This window comes from Electrophorus electricus, chromosome 2 (genome assembly GCF_013358815.1).
Source record: "Electrophorus electricus isolate fEleEle1 chromosome 2, fEleEle1.pri, whole genome shotgun sequence".
Classification (NCBI taxonomy): Eukaryota; Metazoa; Chordata; class Actinopteri; order Gymnotiformes; family Gymnotidae; genus Electrophorus; species Electrophorus electricus.
The window spans coordinates 27,519,626-27,538,063 of record NC_049536.1 but is presented as its reverse complement, the minus strand read 5'-3'; the positions used below and the strand labels follow the sequence as shown (position 1 = coordinate 27,538,063).

The 18,438-nt window shown below is 50.1% G+C and overlaps 1 protein-coding gene across 1 annotated transcript in view; it reads right to left on the bottom strand.

Annotated features, from left to right (window-relative positions):
- Positions 1 to 249: 249 nt before the first annotated feature.
- ube2e3 (ubiquitin-conjugating enzyme E2E 3 (UBC4/5 homolog, yeast)) overlaps positions 250 to 18,438 on the bottom strand; it is a 40,646-nt gene continuing 22,457 nt past the window's right edge. The window contains exons 4-6 of the mRNA XM_035523806.1: positions 10,149 to 10,281; positions 4,494 to 4,641; positions 250 to 982 (exon numbers count right to left, since the gene is read on the bottom strand). Of these exons, the coding sequence (XP_035379699.1) occupies positions 885 to 982; positions 4,494 to 4,641; positions 10,149 to 10,281 (379 nt within the window). The 3' untranslated portion in view covers positions 250 to 884. The remainder of the gene's footprint in view (positions 983 to 4,493; positions 4,642 to 10,148; positions 10,282 to 18,438) is intronic.

The window sequence follows — 18,438 nt, the reverse complement described above, 5'->3', positions numbered from 1 at the left end:
AACCGATGATGGAGTTTCCTTTGTGTTTCAGATGCTCAGTGATTTGATGAGGGTGATGTGCAAGAGGGGCGTGGCGAGGGACCCTGAACTGAGCGCATTCACACTGCTGATATTTTGATTGGCAGCCGCCAAACTCGGTTAGGCACGCACGTGCACACACACGCACGCGCACACACACACACACACACACACACACACACACACACACACACACACACACACACACACACACACACACACACAGCCCTATTCCCTTTTTTAAATTTATTGTGTATGAGAGGATATTACATGGCGGCTCATTTCAGCTGAGCTACAAAACGTTCGACGGGTTTGTCTGTTTCTCTTCATTACAAAGTGACAACGGTAGAACAGATTCACAATGTCACGTATCACAGGACTGGAAAAGGGTCAGGAGCCTCTAATATTCTACAGCTAAATGTTTATCCACGTTTTCCTTCTTTTCAGCTTCGTACAGATAACGGAGGAGGCTAAAATATACCAGAATATTTGGTTGACTTTAGGAAGGTTCCTTATTACATCACAAAATACATTTTTTTTTAATATCCCCAAGAAACAAGACTGGTAATAGGCAATTGAACAGAGCTAAACCTATAGCTACAAAAATCTACACCGGGAGCGTTCAGCTAGGTGGGCTCTGGTCTGTTCTCCCCAGTCCGTGTTGGGTACCAGAACAGGGTAGAATCCGCAGGACATATACACACAAGTCCGTATCGTAAAGGTTATAAAGATTTGCTGCACGTTGTAAAGTCGTCTCTCCTGGATCCGAGCGGGCGTGCAGGAGACTGGGTGGAGGCTGGGGGTGGGGCGGGGCAGGGTCTCGCCTGGTGATTGGGTGAGTGGAGCGAGGGCTGGGCTGTTAGCATCTATGTGGCGTATCTCTTGGTCCACTGTCGAGCTATCCTGTCGTGTTCGGCTCTGTTGGTCAAGTACTGAGTGGCTATGCTCCCAACCAGAGGATCCGCTGAAAAAAGAGAGAGAGAGAGAGAGAGAGAGAGAGAGAGTGAGAGAGAGAGAGAGAGAGAGAGAGAGAGATGGAGAGAGAGAGAGAGAGAGAGAAAGGCAGCAATTTGAGTTTTTATTTCTTTTTAAAAGAACAGAGGGAGAGATGTGGAATCATAACAGTAGAATTCACTGTTTTGTGTGCAAACGCTTTTACAGATACAGTATTCTAAATTACTCTCGTAATGTAGTACACAGCATATGAAACAATTCGCTTTGAGGTTAATTATGCAGAAAGTATCTGTCTTTACTATCCAAAAAAAGGGATAGTAAAGGGTAAATACAGAGAATCCTGGTCATCTTTACTCTCTGCACATCCCCCAACATACACCAACATGACGTTCTCACTACATTTGACCTGTGGCTTGCCATGAAGCCAACAGACAAGACAGGCACTGTCTTGGGGCTGGATGTAGGCACTACAGGTGCTCTGGAACCGTGAGCCAAGCACCACAACCACTACCATTACTGTTACTATTACCGTTACTGTTACCGTTAGTTACCATTACTATTACTGTTACCATTACGGCTACCATTACTGCTACTGTTACTGCTACCATTACTGTTACTGTTTCGATTACTGAAACCATTATTGTTACCATGACTACACACACATACATACACATGCACACAAACGCGCACACACACACACACACACACACACACACACACACACACACACACACACACACACACACACACACACACACACACACAGTGACTGCAGCCTGACAGGCAGCTGTGGGGGTTTCAACAGCCAGCTCCAATTCTCAGCACTCACAGCTGACTCAGCTCCACACACACACACATATACGCACACACACCCCTTATACACATGCACATGCACACATGGGTGCATACACACATACTATGTGCATGCATACACCTTATGTGCACGCACACGCACACACACACACACACACACACACTCACTCAACAGAGGATCTGAAAGTGGAAGTGTGAAAGATATGCTTGCTGTTTTTAGCGACTGACGCTCAGAAACAGGCTCCTGCTGAAGTGATGATGATGAGGGGAGTAAAGGAGACACAGCCTCACCACACACACACACACACACACACACACACAGCCCATGCTCACCACACACACACACACACACACACACACAGCGCACGCTCACCACACACACACACACACACACACACACACACAGCCCACACACACACACACAGCCCACGCTCACCACACACACACAGCCCACACATACACACACACACACACACACACACACAGCCCACTCACCACACACACACAGCCCACGCTCACCACACACACACACACACACACACACATAGCCCACGCTCACCACACACACACAGCCCACACACACACAGCCCACACTCACCACACACACACAGCCCACGCTCACCACACACACACACACACAGCCCACTCTCACCACACACACACACACACACACACACAGCCCACACTCACCACACACACAGCCCACGCTCACCACACACACACACACAGCCCACGCTCACCACACACACATACACACTCACCACACACACACAGCCCACGCTCACCACACACACACAGCCCACTCTCACCATACACACACACACAGCCCACACTCACCACACACACACACACAGCCCACGCTCACCATACACACACACACACACACACACAGCCCACACTCACCACACACACACACAGCCCACTCTCACCACACACACACACACACACACACACACACACACACACAGCCCACACTCACCACACACACAGCTCACACTCATCACACACACACACACAGCCCACGCTCACCACACACACATACACACTCACCACACACACATACACACTCACCACACACACACACAGCCCACACTCACCACACACACACACACACAGCCCACTCTCACCACACACACACACACAGCCCACACTCACCACACACACACACACACACACACACAGCCCACGCTCACCACACACACACAGCCTACACACACACACACAGCCCACACTCACCATACACACACACACACACAGCCCACACTCACCACACACACACACACACACACAGCCCACGCTCACCACACACACACACACACACACAGCCCACGCTCACCACACACACACGCACACACACACAGCCCACGCTCACCACACAAACACACACACACAGCCCACGCTCACCACACACACACACACAGCCCACGCTCACCACACACACACACAGCCCCCACACACACACACAGCCCACGCTCACCACACACACACACAGCCCACGCTCACCACACACACACACACACACACAGCCCACGCTCACCACACACACACAGCCCACGCTCACCACACACACACAGCCCACGCTCACCACACACACACACAGACACACAGCCCACACTCACCACATACACAGGGTGGCAGACACCTCTGTGTGACCTTCACACAGGGAGTTCTGATAAACCTCTACCTCCTCTGCACAGGCTCGCAGTCCAGCCCCCTAAACACCCCAAGAGCTGCCTGTGGAGGAGTGGGGTGGGGGTGGAGGCCTGTGGGGGAGAGAGATGGAGAGTGGGGGCCTGTGGGGGAAAGTGGGGGAGAGTGGGGTGGGGGTGGGGGCGCGTGTGGGGGAGAGTGGGGGCCTGTGGGGCAGAGTGGGGATTTCATATATGCTGTTAACCTATGCATCGGTTACATGTTGTGGTTGTTTGACTGCAGTGTGCATTTGCCACCAGCCCCCTCCCCTCATCAGCCCCCTCCCCTCATCAGCCCCCTCCCCTCACTTCACCGGCCCTCCCCTGCAGACTTTCCATTTTAACGTGACTGAATGTGATTCTCGAGACTCCTCACGCTTGTACAGACCAGACTACACACCTGACATCTGACATACCAGTCCAAATCTCAGACTACACACCTGACACCTGACATACCAGTCCAAATCTCAGACTACACACCTGACATACCAGTCCAAATCTCAGACTACACACCTGACATCTGACACACCAGTCCCAATCTCAGACTACACACCTGACATCTGACACACCAGTCCCAATCTCAGACTACACACCTGACATCTGACACACCAGTCCAAATCTCAGACTACACACCTGCCATCTGACACACCAGTCCAAATCTCAGACTACACACCTGCCATCTGACACACCAGTCCAAATCTCAGACTACACACCCAACATCTGACATACCAGTCCCAATCTCAGACTACACACCTGACATCTGACATACCAGTCCCAATCTCAGACTACACACCTGCCATTCCTCTGACATACCAGTCCCAATCTCCGCTGTTAGCCGCTGGTGAGATCTGCATGCTTCAGAGTAGCCCACTCTGTTTACACCGGTACGGTGCTCGGGGCAACCACAGTGTGTGACATGTGGCTCTATCCACTGTGTTCACTGGGAGGTGTGTGAAGACCATCGTGCAGAGGCTGTTAGTGAAGATGTGTGCAGTGCTCAGGGCACACTGTGACACTCACCAGGGTTGCAGTCTGTCAGCAGGGAGCAGATGGACAAGAGGACCTTGGAGATGGTGAGGGCGGGGCTCCAGTTGTCCTTCAGGATGTCCAGACAGATCACTCCCTGACTGTTGATGTTGCAGTGGTAGATCCGTGTACGGAACGTGACCTGGATAAGGAGCATGGGAGAGAACAGACCTTTATCAGAAAAGTTCCTCTGCTGCTCACCAACACAACCTTCCCCAATAAACACCAGCATTCTCCAACAAACACTAAGCTTCTCCAACAAGCACCAGCATTCCCTAACAAACACCAACCTTCTCCAACACATGACAGCATTCTCCAACACCAGCATTCTCCAAGAAACACCAGCAATCTCCAACAAATACCAACTTTCTTAAACAAACACCAGCATTCCTTAACAAATACCAACTTTCTCAAACAGCAGCATTCTCAAACTAACACCAACTTTCTCAAACAACCACCTGCATTCTCTAACACACACCAGCATTCTCTAACAAACAAACACCAATTTTCTCAAACAAACACCAGCATTCTCTCACAACTACCAGCTTTCTCAAACACACACCTGCATTCTCAAATACACACCTACCTTCTCCAACAAACACCAGCATTCTCTAACAAACACTGACATTTGGAATGAACAGTTCCTGTCTACCATAGGTCACATACCAGAGATCAAGACAAATGACTGGAACTAAATAAACGCGCCTGCAGGACGATACTGGGATGAAGATTCCCAGCATTCTCGCATGTACGTCATTCCCCTCACCTGTCTATTGGGACGAGGAAACAGTGTGGACTTTGCCAAAAACTTTGGAGACTGTCTACCACCCCTTTGAGACGTCAGTGGTCACCAGACAAGGAATTCAGACGAGCTTTGCTACCCCAACATTCCTGACTGAGAAGTCACCAATACCTTATATGTGCAGTGACAGAGCATAACTGAACAATTAATTTTGTAGGTAGTTTTTAGAGAATTGAGAGACTTATTTTGGGAACTGTCATTCCACATGAACCAGTCCAGATGTTTGGTTCTGTTGATGTTCAGTTTAGGTTGCTGGGTTACTATACCTCAGCATGAAGACACCACATGTCCCCGTAACCAAGGATCATGTGGCAGACTGAAGTGATCTAAAAAAACAAACACGTTTCTGTTAACACATCATGTATCTTCTAAATTCTAATTACGTTTAGTATCTTTTACCAAGTCTCGATTTCTATGGACCCTTATCAACAGATTCAGTGCCACCCTTTAGGGAAGCAGGATTCATGCCAATCATTTTCTTCCAGCCAATCAAATGGTCATAGGGGCATGGCAAAGCAGAGTTAACTGCCATATTCCTTCCAGCTGGGTACACGTTTGTCAGGTTTGGGCTACAGTGGAACTGTGCTGAGATCTGATATCAGTGCAGATATTCCAGCTGAAGAGGTCTGAGAGCTACTGTCACCAGTGTCTTCCGAATTCAGACTAAAGTAACTGAGGAAAGTCTATAATCATCCATCTTGTTCATGACCACCGACACAGTTTAAACTCTCATTACCGACACACTCGCAGATCAGAATCGAAACCTGAAATGTATCGATCTGGCAGATTAGCCAGACCCCCCTGCCAACCCCACTAAGCCTTCCTTCATTTAAATGAGCATGGCAGGAACGACCAAACGAGAGGGGTATTAACGATGTAAACAAGCAGAGCATTCACGATGTAAACGATCGGGGCATTAACGATCTAAACGAACGGGGCAGGAACGACCAAACGATTGGGACATTAACGATGTAAACAAGCAGGGCATTAACGATGTAAACGAACGGGGCATTAATGATGTAAAAGAGCGGGGCATTAACGATGTAAAGGAGCGGGGCATTAATGATCTAAACGATGAGGGCATTAATGATCAAAATGAATGCAGCATTAACCATGTAAACGAGCAGGGCATTAACAATCTAAATGAGAGTGGCATTAACGATGTAAACGATCAGGGCATTAATGATCTAAACAATCAGGGCATTCACAATCTAAACGATCAAGGCATTAACGATGTAAACGAACAGGGCATTAACGATGTAAACGAGCCCAGCAGGCTGCTGAAGGACACTGCTCACTGCAGGCTTGGAAAGCTAAGCTCACTCACCAGGGGGTCAGACCAATTCCGCTGACCTGGGGTCACATAAAGCTGGCTGAAGTGATCTTAAGCCAAGTTCACTGATCTGGGGTCAGGTACGGGCAGAAAAGTGTCAGGCACTTACAAGCTTACCCTGGATAAAGATATGGTTTGTGTTTTATTTATTTTATATAGTTACACACACACACACACACACACACACACACACACACACAGAGTCTCACAATGATATATGCACAGTCTCACATCGACACCCACATGTATACACATTTTCCCAGTGGGAACTGAGGAAGAAGTCACATAACTTGGGAGCGTCTGTGTCAAAGGGCCAGAGGATGCGACAGGGATGTAGTGTGTTAGCGGGGCTCCCTCGGTACGGAAGAGCACACACCACACTACAGCAACCTGACAGCAGAACAGCACCCGGAACACAGAGAGGGAGAGAGGGGCACAGAAAGACACACAAAGAGACAGAATAACAGAGAGAGAGAGGGAGAGAGAGGGAAGAGATCATGCAGAAGAAAGAATAAGAAACAATGGAAGCGACAGATGTGGCAGACAGAGAAAAAGTGGGAGAGAGAGAGAGAGAGAGAGAGAGAGAGAGAGAGAAGCACAAACACAGAATGAAAACGCACACACGGTTTCCTCCAACAGATCAGTCGGGAAAATGCCAGAACCCCCAAGTGCCTCCTTCTGCAGGAGGCAGCGTGGGAGAGCTGGGGATTCCTCCGTGAGAAAGCGCACCGGTTCTCGGCCCCTCCCCTCCTTCTCCTCTCCTCCCCTCCTCCACCGCAGCCCATACGGCCTGCAGTCGCGCCTCGCTTACTATTACGGGATTAACACGCCATAGTGGCTCTGCTGCTGCTAAGAGCTGGCACCGCCTCCTTACACAAACACACCAACGACATGCCATGGGGAGAGGGAGGGAGACAGAAGGGGGCATAAAGACATACCAGCTGCAAAGTTCTCCACAGGGACACTGAAATGCTAAAATGCTCTTCACGTCAATGCCCTGATTCCTCCCCCTTTCACGTCATAACCTTGACCCCTTCCCTCTTTACGTCAAAGCTCCGACTCCTCCCCCTTCATAATAAAACCCCCTGACTCCTCCCCTCTTCACGTCATAACCGACTCCTCCCCCTTCATAATAAAACTCCCCGACTCCTCCCCTCTTCACGTCATACCCCTGACTCCTCCCCTCTTCATAATAAAACCCCCTGACTCCCCTCTTTACGTCAAAGCTCCGACTCCTCCCCCTTCATAATAAAACCCCCTGACTCCTCCCCTCTTCACGTCATAACCGACTCCTCCCCCTTCATAATAAAACTCCCCGACTCCTCCCCTCTTCACGTCATACCCCTGACTCCTCCCCTCTTCATAATAAAACCCCCTGACTCCCCTCTTTACGTCAAAGCTCCGACTCCTCCCCCTTCATAATAAAACCCCCTGACTCCTCCCCTCTTCACGTCATAACCGACTCCTCCCCCTTCATAATAAAACTCCCCGACTCCTCCCCTCTTCACGTCATACCCCTGACTCCTCCCCTCTTCATAATAAAACCCCCTGACTCCCCTCTTCACGTCATACCCGACCCCTCCCCCTTCATAATAAAACCCCCTGACTCCTCCCCTCTTCACGTCATAACCGACTCCTCCCCCTTCATAATAAAACTCCCCGACTCCTCCCCTCTTCACGTCATACCCCTGACTCCTCCCCTCTTCATAATAAAACCCCCTGACTCCCCTCTTCACGTCATACCCGACCCCTCCCCCTTCATAATAAAACCCCCTGACTCCTCCCCTCTTCACGTCATAACCGACTCCTCCCCCTTCATAATAAAACTCCCCGACTCCTCCCCTCTTCACGTCATACCCCTGACTCCTCCCCTCTTCATAATAAAACCCCCTGACTCCCCTCTTCACGTCATACCCGACCCCTCCCCCTTCATAATAAAACCTCCTGACTCCTCCCCTCTTCACGTCATAACTGACTCCTCCCCCTTCATAATAAAACTCCCCGACTCCTCCCCTCTTCACGTCATACCCCTGACTCCTCCCCTCTTCATAATAAAACCCCCTGACTCCCCTCTTCACGTCATACTCGACTCCTCCCCTTTCATAATAAAACCCCGACTCCTCCCCTCTTCACGTCATACCCCTGACTCCTCCCCTCTTCATAATAAAACTCCCCGACTCCTCCCCTCTTCACGTCAAACCCCTGACTCCTCCCCTCTTCATAATAAAACTCCCTGACTCCTCCCCTCTTCATGATAAAAATTCATGACCACAGCGCTCTAGTCCAGGCACCGGCTGCGGCCAGACCAGCCTTCACGTCAGCCTACACGTCAGCCTTCACGTCAACCTTCACGTCAGCCTTCAGAAACAGGCTGGCCCACAATGTGTGTACGCAGCCACCTCACACTGAAAACTGCTCTACAGCTGACTCCGGTGCTCCAGCTGGAAACCGGCCATGGTTAGTATCCAGCTTCCTCCTAGGATTTTCAGGAGAACCCCCAGCACAGCATCAGTACTTCACGTTTTGAACACTGCAGTCTGGCCTCACAGGTTACTCTAGTCACGTGGACATGCGCCATTTAAGAGTAAAGCAGAACTGCCGCACCACTAGCAAGGTGTCTTCAGCACTTGTCACTCCAGAAGCGACACAGCTAGTCACTGCGGCTCCGTCAGGCCTGGTGTGACCCACCGCGCTAGTCCGCCCATACGGGGACACGATAAAAACTATTCCAGCAGATGAGCTTGGTGCTGCTCCCGTGGTAACACGTTTCCACACTGTGAAATCGACAACATTTTCATCTTCTGTTCCGAGGAGTTTTGAACTTCCAGCACTAACGACAAGTAAAACTTTGAGAAGAGACCCTCTGTGACACAGAGTAAACACCCAGCTCTTCTCTGTTTTCATGACGGATCTAGATCGCATTGATATTTCAATAATTTTGTACCGTTTCTGGGTAGAAACTGCTAGCAAAGTGGTAACAGACATAAATAATCACATAAATTCTCAATAATCACGTTATTCTTTATTTGCTCACACTACTGCTGCGATGCACGTCACATGTGACAGGTGTCAAAGGTCACAGTGATTAACACCGGAGCGTAGCAGCCGTGAGCTGCCACAGCATGGCTAGCACGTCTGGAGTGAAATGACCTTTACACGTCTGAATGGGCACAGCCAATCGGACGTGTTCACTCCTGGCACTTCGTCTTTTTAATATTTCCTGCCACTTTCCTGCATTTTTGATGATGTTCAAAAACAGGCATATTAAAAGCGGTTCAGCGTAACCATTTGGCCTGATGTTACATCCTGGAACTGTGTGATGGGCACAGAGAAATCATGGCTGTATGGGCAGAGAGACAGACAGACAGACACAGAAAGGCAGACAGACAGACAGACAGGCACAGGCAGGCAGACAGAAAGGCACAGACAGACAGACAGACAGATAGACACACAGACAGACAGACAGACAGACAGTCAGAGCGATGGCTCAGAATGCTGTAGTCCTCCTGTCTACCTTTGGTGGTTTGAAGGGGTAGTCGGAGGAGAAGGTGATGTCCAGGAAGAAGACCCCACCCTCGTAGACGGAGCCGGGAGGACCCAGGATGGTGGACCTCCACTCGTAGATGTTGTCGCCTTTTGGGCCCGCGCTGTAACAAACACACACACACACACACACCAAAGTGTCAGGGGATTAAGGGCATCAGAAACAGCTGAAACAGCTGCTGTGTAACAGGTGTTGTTCTTACACTCAGAGGCCTGTTGCCTGTTGGTTGTAACGTTCATCTGTGTTTTGCAGGAAAAATGGTCTCGTTTGTAAAAATATTGTGTTATTTGGGCCAAGGTTTAGAGAGAGGAAGAGGAGGAGAGAGGAAGATGTACTGTTTGTATTTCATCAGAGGACTACGGTCGCACACACAGCCTTCGTTTCCTCTACATTATAGCCTGGTCCGATAGTCTCACACACACGCGCGCGCGCGCGCGCACACACGCACACGCACGCACACGCACACACGCACACGCACACACACTGAGAGGAAGTGAGACAGCACCCCCGCGCCATGAGCACAGGCTGATGATTGGAAGTGGCCACTGGTACAGCTGATCGGTCAGAGAGAAGGTTCTAGAGGTGACAGAACAGAGAGAAGGTTCTGGAGCTGACCAGTAACAGACAGAAGGTTATGTGTCCATCCTGTAGCTGGTGAGTGGAGGAGACAGAGCTGCACTTCTGGCCCCACTGTGCTTAAGTAACAGCAGAAATACTCCACAATACTCCACAAATACTCCACAATGCCACACAAATACACCACAATACTACACAAATGCTCTACAATACTACACAAATGCTCCACAATACTCCACAAATACTCCACAATACTACTCAGATACTCCTCTGCTTTACGTTTCCATGTAAAGTGCATCTGTTCTATTTTCATTAAAGATTCGTACATTACATGTCATTAAACATTTATAAAACTACTTTTCCTGCTCTGTATTTGCAGCCTAAATGTTTCACTTCTTACGGCTCCACATTCTCTGAACCGTCACTCTCTTTCCACACCTTCCTTTGTAAAAAGATGGAAGGATAGTGATTAGTGGGGGGTCTAATTATACTTCCGAATGACTCGGAAATCACAATCTGACAAAGAAAATGAATCTTCAGCATTTAAGAGTTTCTAATTAACGGAAGTATAAAAAAGGCTTTGTAGTGGATACATGAGTGATAGCATGGACATAAGCGCACACACACACACACACACACACACACACACACACACACACACACACACACCAAAAACATTGTCTCGTGTGCTCTTTAGACATTTACATGATTATAAGATAGACGTTCTCTGTCTGAGTAGACACTGCTGGGTGTGTTTGGACTGTTAGTCCAGTACGATCTGAGAATGTCTGAAATCATTGCCAGGACCCAAAGAATGAGACAAGCAGGAACTCATTCTACAAGAAAATGCGCTACATCTTCTCTGAGTTTCTTGATGCACACACAGGCACACGCACGCGCACACACACACACACACACACACACACACACACACACACACACACACACACACACAATATATATTTGCTGCCTCTTGAGTAAAGTCATTCCAATAACTTTATTGACCTTCAGTGACCAAAAAAGCCATTGCAATTAAAACTGAACTAAAGTGAGGAAAAGAGAATAAGTGTAGATGAGAGAGAGAAAGAGAGAGAGAGAGAGAGAGAGAGGGAGAGATTGAAGGCTTGAGAGAGAGCTGGAGAGAGTGAAAGCGAGAGAGGGCCTCTGCTTGTGGGCAGAGGGGAGGGCCCAGGAAAAGCCCATCCTGAGTGTCACTGTGTAGGGGGGAATGGTCCCCTCAGTCACTGTGTAGGGGAGGAATGGTCCCCTCAGTCCCTGTGTAGGGCAGGAATGGTCCCCTCAGTCACTGTGTAGGGGAGGAATGGTCCCCTCAGTCGCTGTGTAGGGGAGGAATGGTCCCCTCAGTCGCTGTGTAGGGGAGGAATGGTCCCCTAAGTCACTGTGTAAGGGGGGAACGGTCCCCTCAGTCGCTGTGTAGGGGAGGAATGGTCCCCTAAGTCACTGTGTAAGGGGGGAATGGTCCCCTCAGTCACTGTGTAGGGGGGGAATGGTCCCCTCAGTCCCTGTGTAGGGGGGGAATGGTCCCCTCAGTGCCTGTGTAAGGGGGGAATGGTCCCCTCAGTGCCTGTGTAAGGGGGGAACGGTCCCCTCAGTCACTGTGTAGGGGGGGAATGGTCCCCTCAGTCCCTGTGTAGGGGGGGAATGGTCCCCTCAGTGCCTGTGTAAGGGGGAGAATGGTCCCCTCAGTGCCTGTGTAGGGGGGGAATGGTCCCCTCAGTGCCTGTGTAAGGGGGGAATGGTCCCCTCAGTGCCTGTGTAGGGGGAGAATGGTCCCCTCAGTGCCTGTGTAGGGGGGGAATGGTCCCCTCAGTCCCTGCAGAGACAAGAATTAGTGTCATTGCTGTAAGCAGGGTAGTGGTGAGACGCAGGACCAAGCTAACATGACACCAGCATTCACATGCAATATTCTCTCTCCCAGACAGAGGTGGGGGGTGGAGAGCAAGAGCCCCAGACGGGGGGTGGGGGGTGGGGGGATACAGAGAGATTTCAATTGAATTGAATGAGTGATTGAGTTGCAAGGCTGTGTGAAAGGAAGACAGGCAGAAGAGAGCAGCACAACAGACCCGGGGTTTAGGCTGCCGAAGAGTTTACGTTTGTCCCAGGTGTCAATCAGTAAAGAATAAGAGAGAATGCCACACTGGCATTGGTCCTTCATGGACGCACAATTCCCACAAACGGACACGCGCTGAAAACACTCACTCCGTGAGGAGAACACGTGCACACGCCAGGTGCTCCGGGGCCACGACGCAGTCAGTAAGGAAATGTCACGAAAGGATTCAACAGGAAACGTCGCCTGTGAATTTTGAGTCGGAAAATCCACTTTGACACGCAGGGTTTTTACGGCCGTACATCGCAAAACCACACAAGAAACCATGTGATGTTTGGATGGTTGCAGCATTTCAGGGGACCACACATGCACATGTATTTATCTGCTCCGGGGAGTTCTTGGTCTGGGATTTGCTGATCCAGATCCGGAGCAGCAGATTCCAGGATTGTGACTGAAGCAGGTCCAGTAACTAGGGCTGCATGATATATCAACCAAGCATCGTTAATGACGTCACAAATAGAATCAAACACATCAACTTGACTCAAAAGGAAATCTCGCATGGTTCCAGTTCTCCATGACTACAGGAGACATCGGTGGCATATAATTTACTCCAGTTTAACGCTTCTTAGAGTTTGTTTGTGTGTGAGTACATGCACAGCAAACCACCAATCACAATCATTCTTGATTGTTTGTCAAACCATAGCAGTCCCGCCCCAGCTAGTCACCGAACCACGACCTGAAAATGAATGAGAAACAGGATGCAAACTCTGGGAAGCAAAAAGGACAAGAAACGTCAAAGACAAGAGGAAGAACATTCCCAGTAAAAAAATAATGATTTTTCAGCTTTAGTAATTATTGGTTTTATTATTTTCTGCGCAAATGCATTCCAAAATACAAAAATCACTCAAATCATTACAGAAGGATTCATTCTTTACAAATGGACATATTGGAGTCAACTGGAAAAAATCAGCTGTTTTTTCATATTGTATATATGAAAAATGACATATATATATATATATACACACACACACACACACACACACACACACACACACACATATATATATATATATATATATATATGTTATTTTTTGCAAATGTCAAATTTTTTTCCCAATATCATGCAGCCCTGTAACTGTAACTGTATCTGTAACTGTCCAGAATGTGTGCTGAGCACCAAGCAGAGCTACAGCTCAGGAACACCAACCAGAGGGTTATGACCACAGGTACATGTCAGAAACACACGTCATGACCACAGGTACATGTCAGGAACACGCGTCATGACCACAGGTACACGTCAGGAACACCCGTCATGACCACAGGTACACGTCAGGAACACCCGTCATGAAAACAGGTACACGTCAGGAACACGTGTCATGACCACAGGTACACATCAGGCACACGCGTCATGACCACAGGTACACGTCAGGAACACCCGCCATGACCACAGGTACACGTCAGGAACACGCGTCATGACCACAGGTACACGTCAGGAACACCCGTCATGACCACAGGTACACGTCAGGAACACGCGTCATGACCACAGGTACACGTCATTAACACGCGTCATGACCACAGGTACACGTCAGGCACATGCGTCATGACCACAGGTACACGTCAGGAACACGCGTATATGACCACAGGTACACGTCAGGCACACGCATCATGACCACAGGTACAAGTCAGGAACACGCCAAGGAACAGGTCCACGTTCTCTTTTTTTTAAACTTTTTTTCTGAACACAAACCTGCCAGCACCATACCCAGCGCTTCTGTAGCCAACGACTGACCATTTCCTGACCCTCCTCCCCGATGACCTATGACCTCGCACAAGGTCGTGAATGATGACCGGTCAGCGTCAGACATGTAGCATCGTCAGGCGCCCCACGTGGTAAGGGGGTGGTACGACCACCTACTGGCACACTGAGCCAAAAATAACGTGTGGTCTGAACCTGGCACATGACCCTCATCATCATCATCATCATCTCTAATTCTGTAATGATGATGTGGTATCTGGGCTTCAGGCATCTGTCAGCGGTAAAACGACAGAGGAGAGAAAGAACCGGCTGAGTTGACAGGGTTTGGACCAAAAGGTGCTTGGCTCGGGCTGTCAGAACAGCTCCATGCGCCGCGCTATGACTGAAGCAGGTTTTCGTGGTGACCCTGTGCCTCGTTCTCCGCACCGAGTGTCACCTGGGAAGGCACCCAGTGTCAGGGAAGCGTAGCAGTCATTAACGACGTCATCCTGCAAGATTTCCTGCCATAACACACCTGCTCAAGCCAATCCAGACTTCCAGGAGGGTTCGTCTGGAAGCAGGTGCTGGATTCTCGCTGAAGCTGAACTTGGCCACCTGCCCCGTCCCGGAAAGCCAGCCTGGGGGACTGAAGTGTGTGAGGCAGACACACCGCTCTGCCCCAAGCACAATTCCAGATGACCTGCCTGCGTTTGCATGTGTCAGGATCGCCTCGACAAATGGAGTCCTAAGTTTTTGTGTTGTTATGGCAATGTGGGAAACCTGTTCCTCGTTTTTTCCAGCTGCTGTACATGCACACGCGCTCCTCCGCTGCATTCGGTGTTGCCATGACTACAACGGTTACATCACTCAGCTTGATCTAAAAGAAATCGGACCGTGCTGACATTTGGCTCCGCCCTTGCCTTACCCCGTACTGCTCTTAGACAGAAGCTCCGCCTGCATCTGTCACCACGGCAACACTACCCCCCCCCCCCCCCCCCCCCCCCCGCAGCTGGAGTGAAGAGGAGGGCCCTGATTGGATGGCTCTGAGGCGCACGCAGCTCGGCTATAAACCACAGAGCCACGCACATTAGACGCTAAGCACACGTAAAAGTCAAACAACAAAAGAAACAAATGACCCATAGTACATTAAAGTCAAGTAAAGCACCATGTAAACGGTGTATGGGAAATGAGTCATTTTTGAGTCCTTCATCACACACACACACACACACACACACACACGTCTTAGCGTCTTAGTGAAATATGGGTCCAGAAGCCCGGTCTGTGGTGGAGAGAGCTGAGGTTCTGAATAATGGATCAGACTTTAGGGTGACACTGGAGAGAGTGACAGCCGTGGGGGTAACAGAGGCGGGGTAACAGCGGCGGGGTAACAAGTCCTCTTTCTCCTCTGTGTAGTGAAGGGACCGCAAGCCCTGGCTCTTTACACCACGCTGTGCACACGACTTGATGAGAAATGACTGAACAATGAAACAGGCACACGGTCAGTTCCAAACAACCTTCTAATGAAAATGTCATTATCGGGTTTCTCTTCCGCCGCCTGTCGTGTGACTCCAGCGGTCCGCTCTGAAAAAGCCTCCTCCGTGTTCTGACCCAGCTTGGGAACCCGACATCTCGTCATCCTCTCAGCAGGAGCCGCAGAGACGCAGACGGGATGTCACGTGACAGAGGTGGGCTGTGCCTGGCAGAGAGGGCGGGATCTCCTTCTGCCCAGCACACGCATGTATGCACCTGTCACTCATCTCTCTGCATAACTGAAGGTAGCCGTGGGGCCCCTGGGCTCCGTGCGTTGGGGGACGGAGAGGGCAATTAGGGAGGGTGTGTAGGGGGGCGTGATTAAAAGTGCTTAGGGTTTTCGCCTGTGTGTCTCCTTCCTTGTCGCTGGGGTTCTGACTCACCAAGCCAAAACAAGCATGCACGCTTTACCCATAATCCCCCTGACCGGGCCGGGCGGCTCCTAGAGGGCTGTGGGGAAGAGCTGGAGTGCTTCCAGGCGCATGCCTGCGTCTAATCAAATGCAGGCCCAATTACGGCCCTCCTGCTGGGCAAGCAAACCCACCCCCAAACCCCCTCCTGGGGCGAAACCAGAGGCCCTGCAGTGAGAGGGAGGAACCAAAGGCTGAAGGAGAGAGGGGGAGCTCCTCTACTGAGAGCACCTTGTGGAACACAGAATGGGCTTCACGGTAACCGAAGCCTAAACTGAATAGACTCAGGAAGGAATCTCAAAAAGGAGACTCGATACCACATTCTCCTTCTCCCCCACACTCCTCCTCCTCTGTCTCCCCATTCTCCTTCTCCCCTCCCCTCTCTCTCTTTCTCTCTCTCTCTCTTTCTCTCTCTCTCTCGCTCCCCTCCACTTTCTCTTCATCTTTTCCTCAGTTTCTCTTTCATTTACTTTCTCTTTTTCTGATGGTCTCTCCATCTCTCCGTCTATCTCCAGCTCTAAATGCGTAGCCTGGCCCTCTATCCCACTCCAGAATGGATTCTTCTTCATATCTGGCTCCAGAAACATTCTTTCAGCCTTCCACACAACAGATGCACCACGGCTGCAAATAAATCCCTTCGACATTTGATCGGCTGCAGAAACAGAAACAGAAACAGCTGCACTCTGCGCTAAACACGTCCCATCAGCCACAAACGTCTTACTTGATAGCACCGGAAGGTCAGTTACCATCTCACTCCGCGCCCGACAACCCGAGACCAGCTACAGATCTAAAACTGGCCACAATTAATGCGATAAACCCGGTGGGCTTGGCTACGGAGCATACACCCCCCCACCCGCCATGCTGGACCACACAACTATAATCAGCCTCTGACCCGCACGGCGATTTATCTGACGATCAGACTACCGTCCCTGTTAGCTCTGTAATTACAAGGACATTAGACGAATAACTATAATCTCTGCTCTTAAAATGTCAGTCTGGGCAGTTTGATTATGAATGTATAGAGTGAAGATAAGAGAGTAGGGACATACAGACAGAGACAAAGTGAGACTCCTCACTGTGAGTAGCTGACGTTTCAAACACTTCACTAATGACACACACAGTCCTTTCATCATTACCAGTGTGAGGCTGAAGTTCTCATGAACACAAACCCCAGTGCTGACATCTCCACTCCACATCTACAGGCAGTGGGAGCTGGAGGAGCTGTCCACACACACACACACTGCTGTCCACACACAGCACACCACACACATCACTGTCCACACACCACACCACACACACCGCTGTCCACACACAGCACACCACACACACCGCTGTCCACACACACCACACACACACACTGCTGTCCACACACAGCACACCACACACATCGCTGTTCACACACACACACACCGCAGTCCACACACAGCACACCACACACACACCGCTGTCCACACACACACCACACACATCGCTGTCCACACACAGCACACCACACACCGCTGTCCACACAGCACACCACACACACCGCTGTCCACACACACACCACACACACACACACTGCTGTCCACACACAGCACACCACACACACCGCTGTCCACACACAGCACACAACACACATCGCTGTCCACACACACACCACACACACACTGCTGTTCACACACCACACACACACTGCTTTCCAAACACACACCACTGTCCACACACACATCACACACACACATTGCTGTCCACACACACCACACACACACCGCTGTCCACACACACCGCTGTCCACACACACACACACCGCTGTCCGCAAACACTGCTGTCCGTACACACTGCTGCTTGGGGACATCATAACTGCAGAGCAGCCCAGCATGTGGGCTCAACTATACAATCACAATTACAGCAGGATTCATTACACACACACACACACACGAATACACACACACAAACACACAC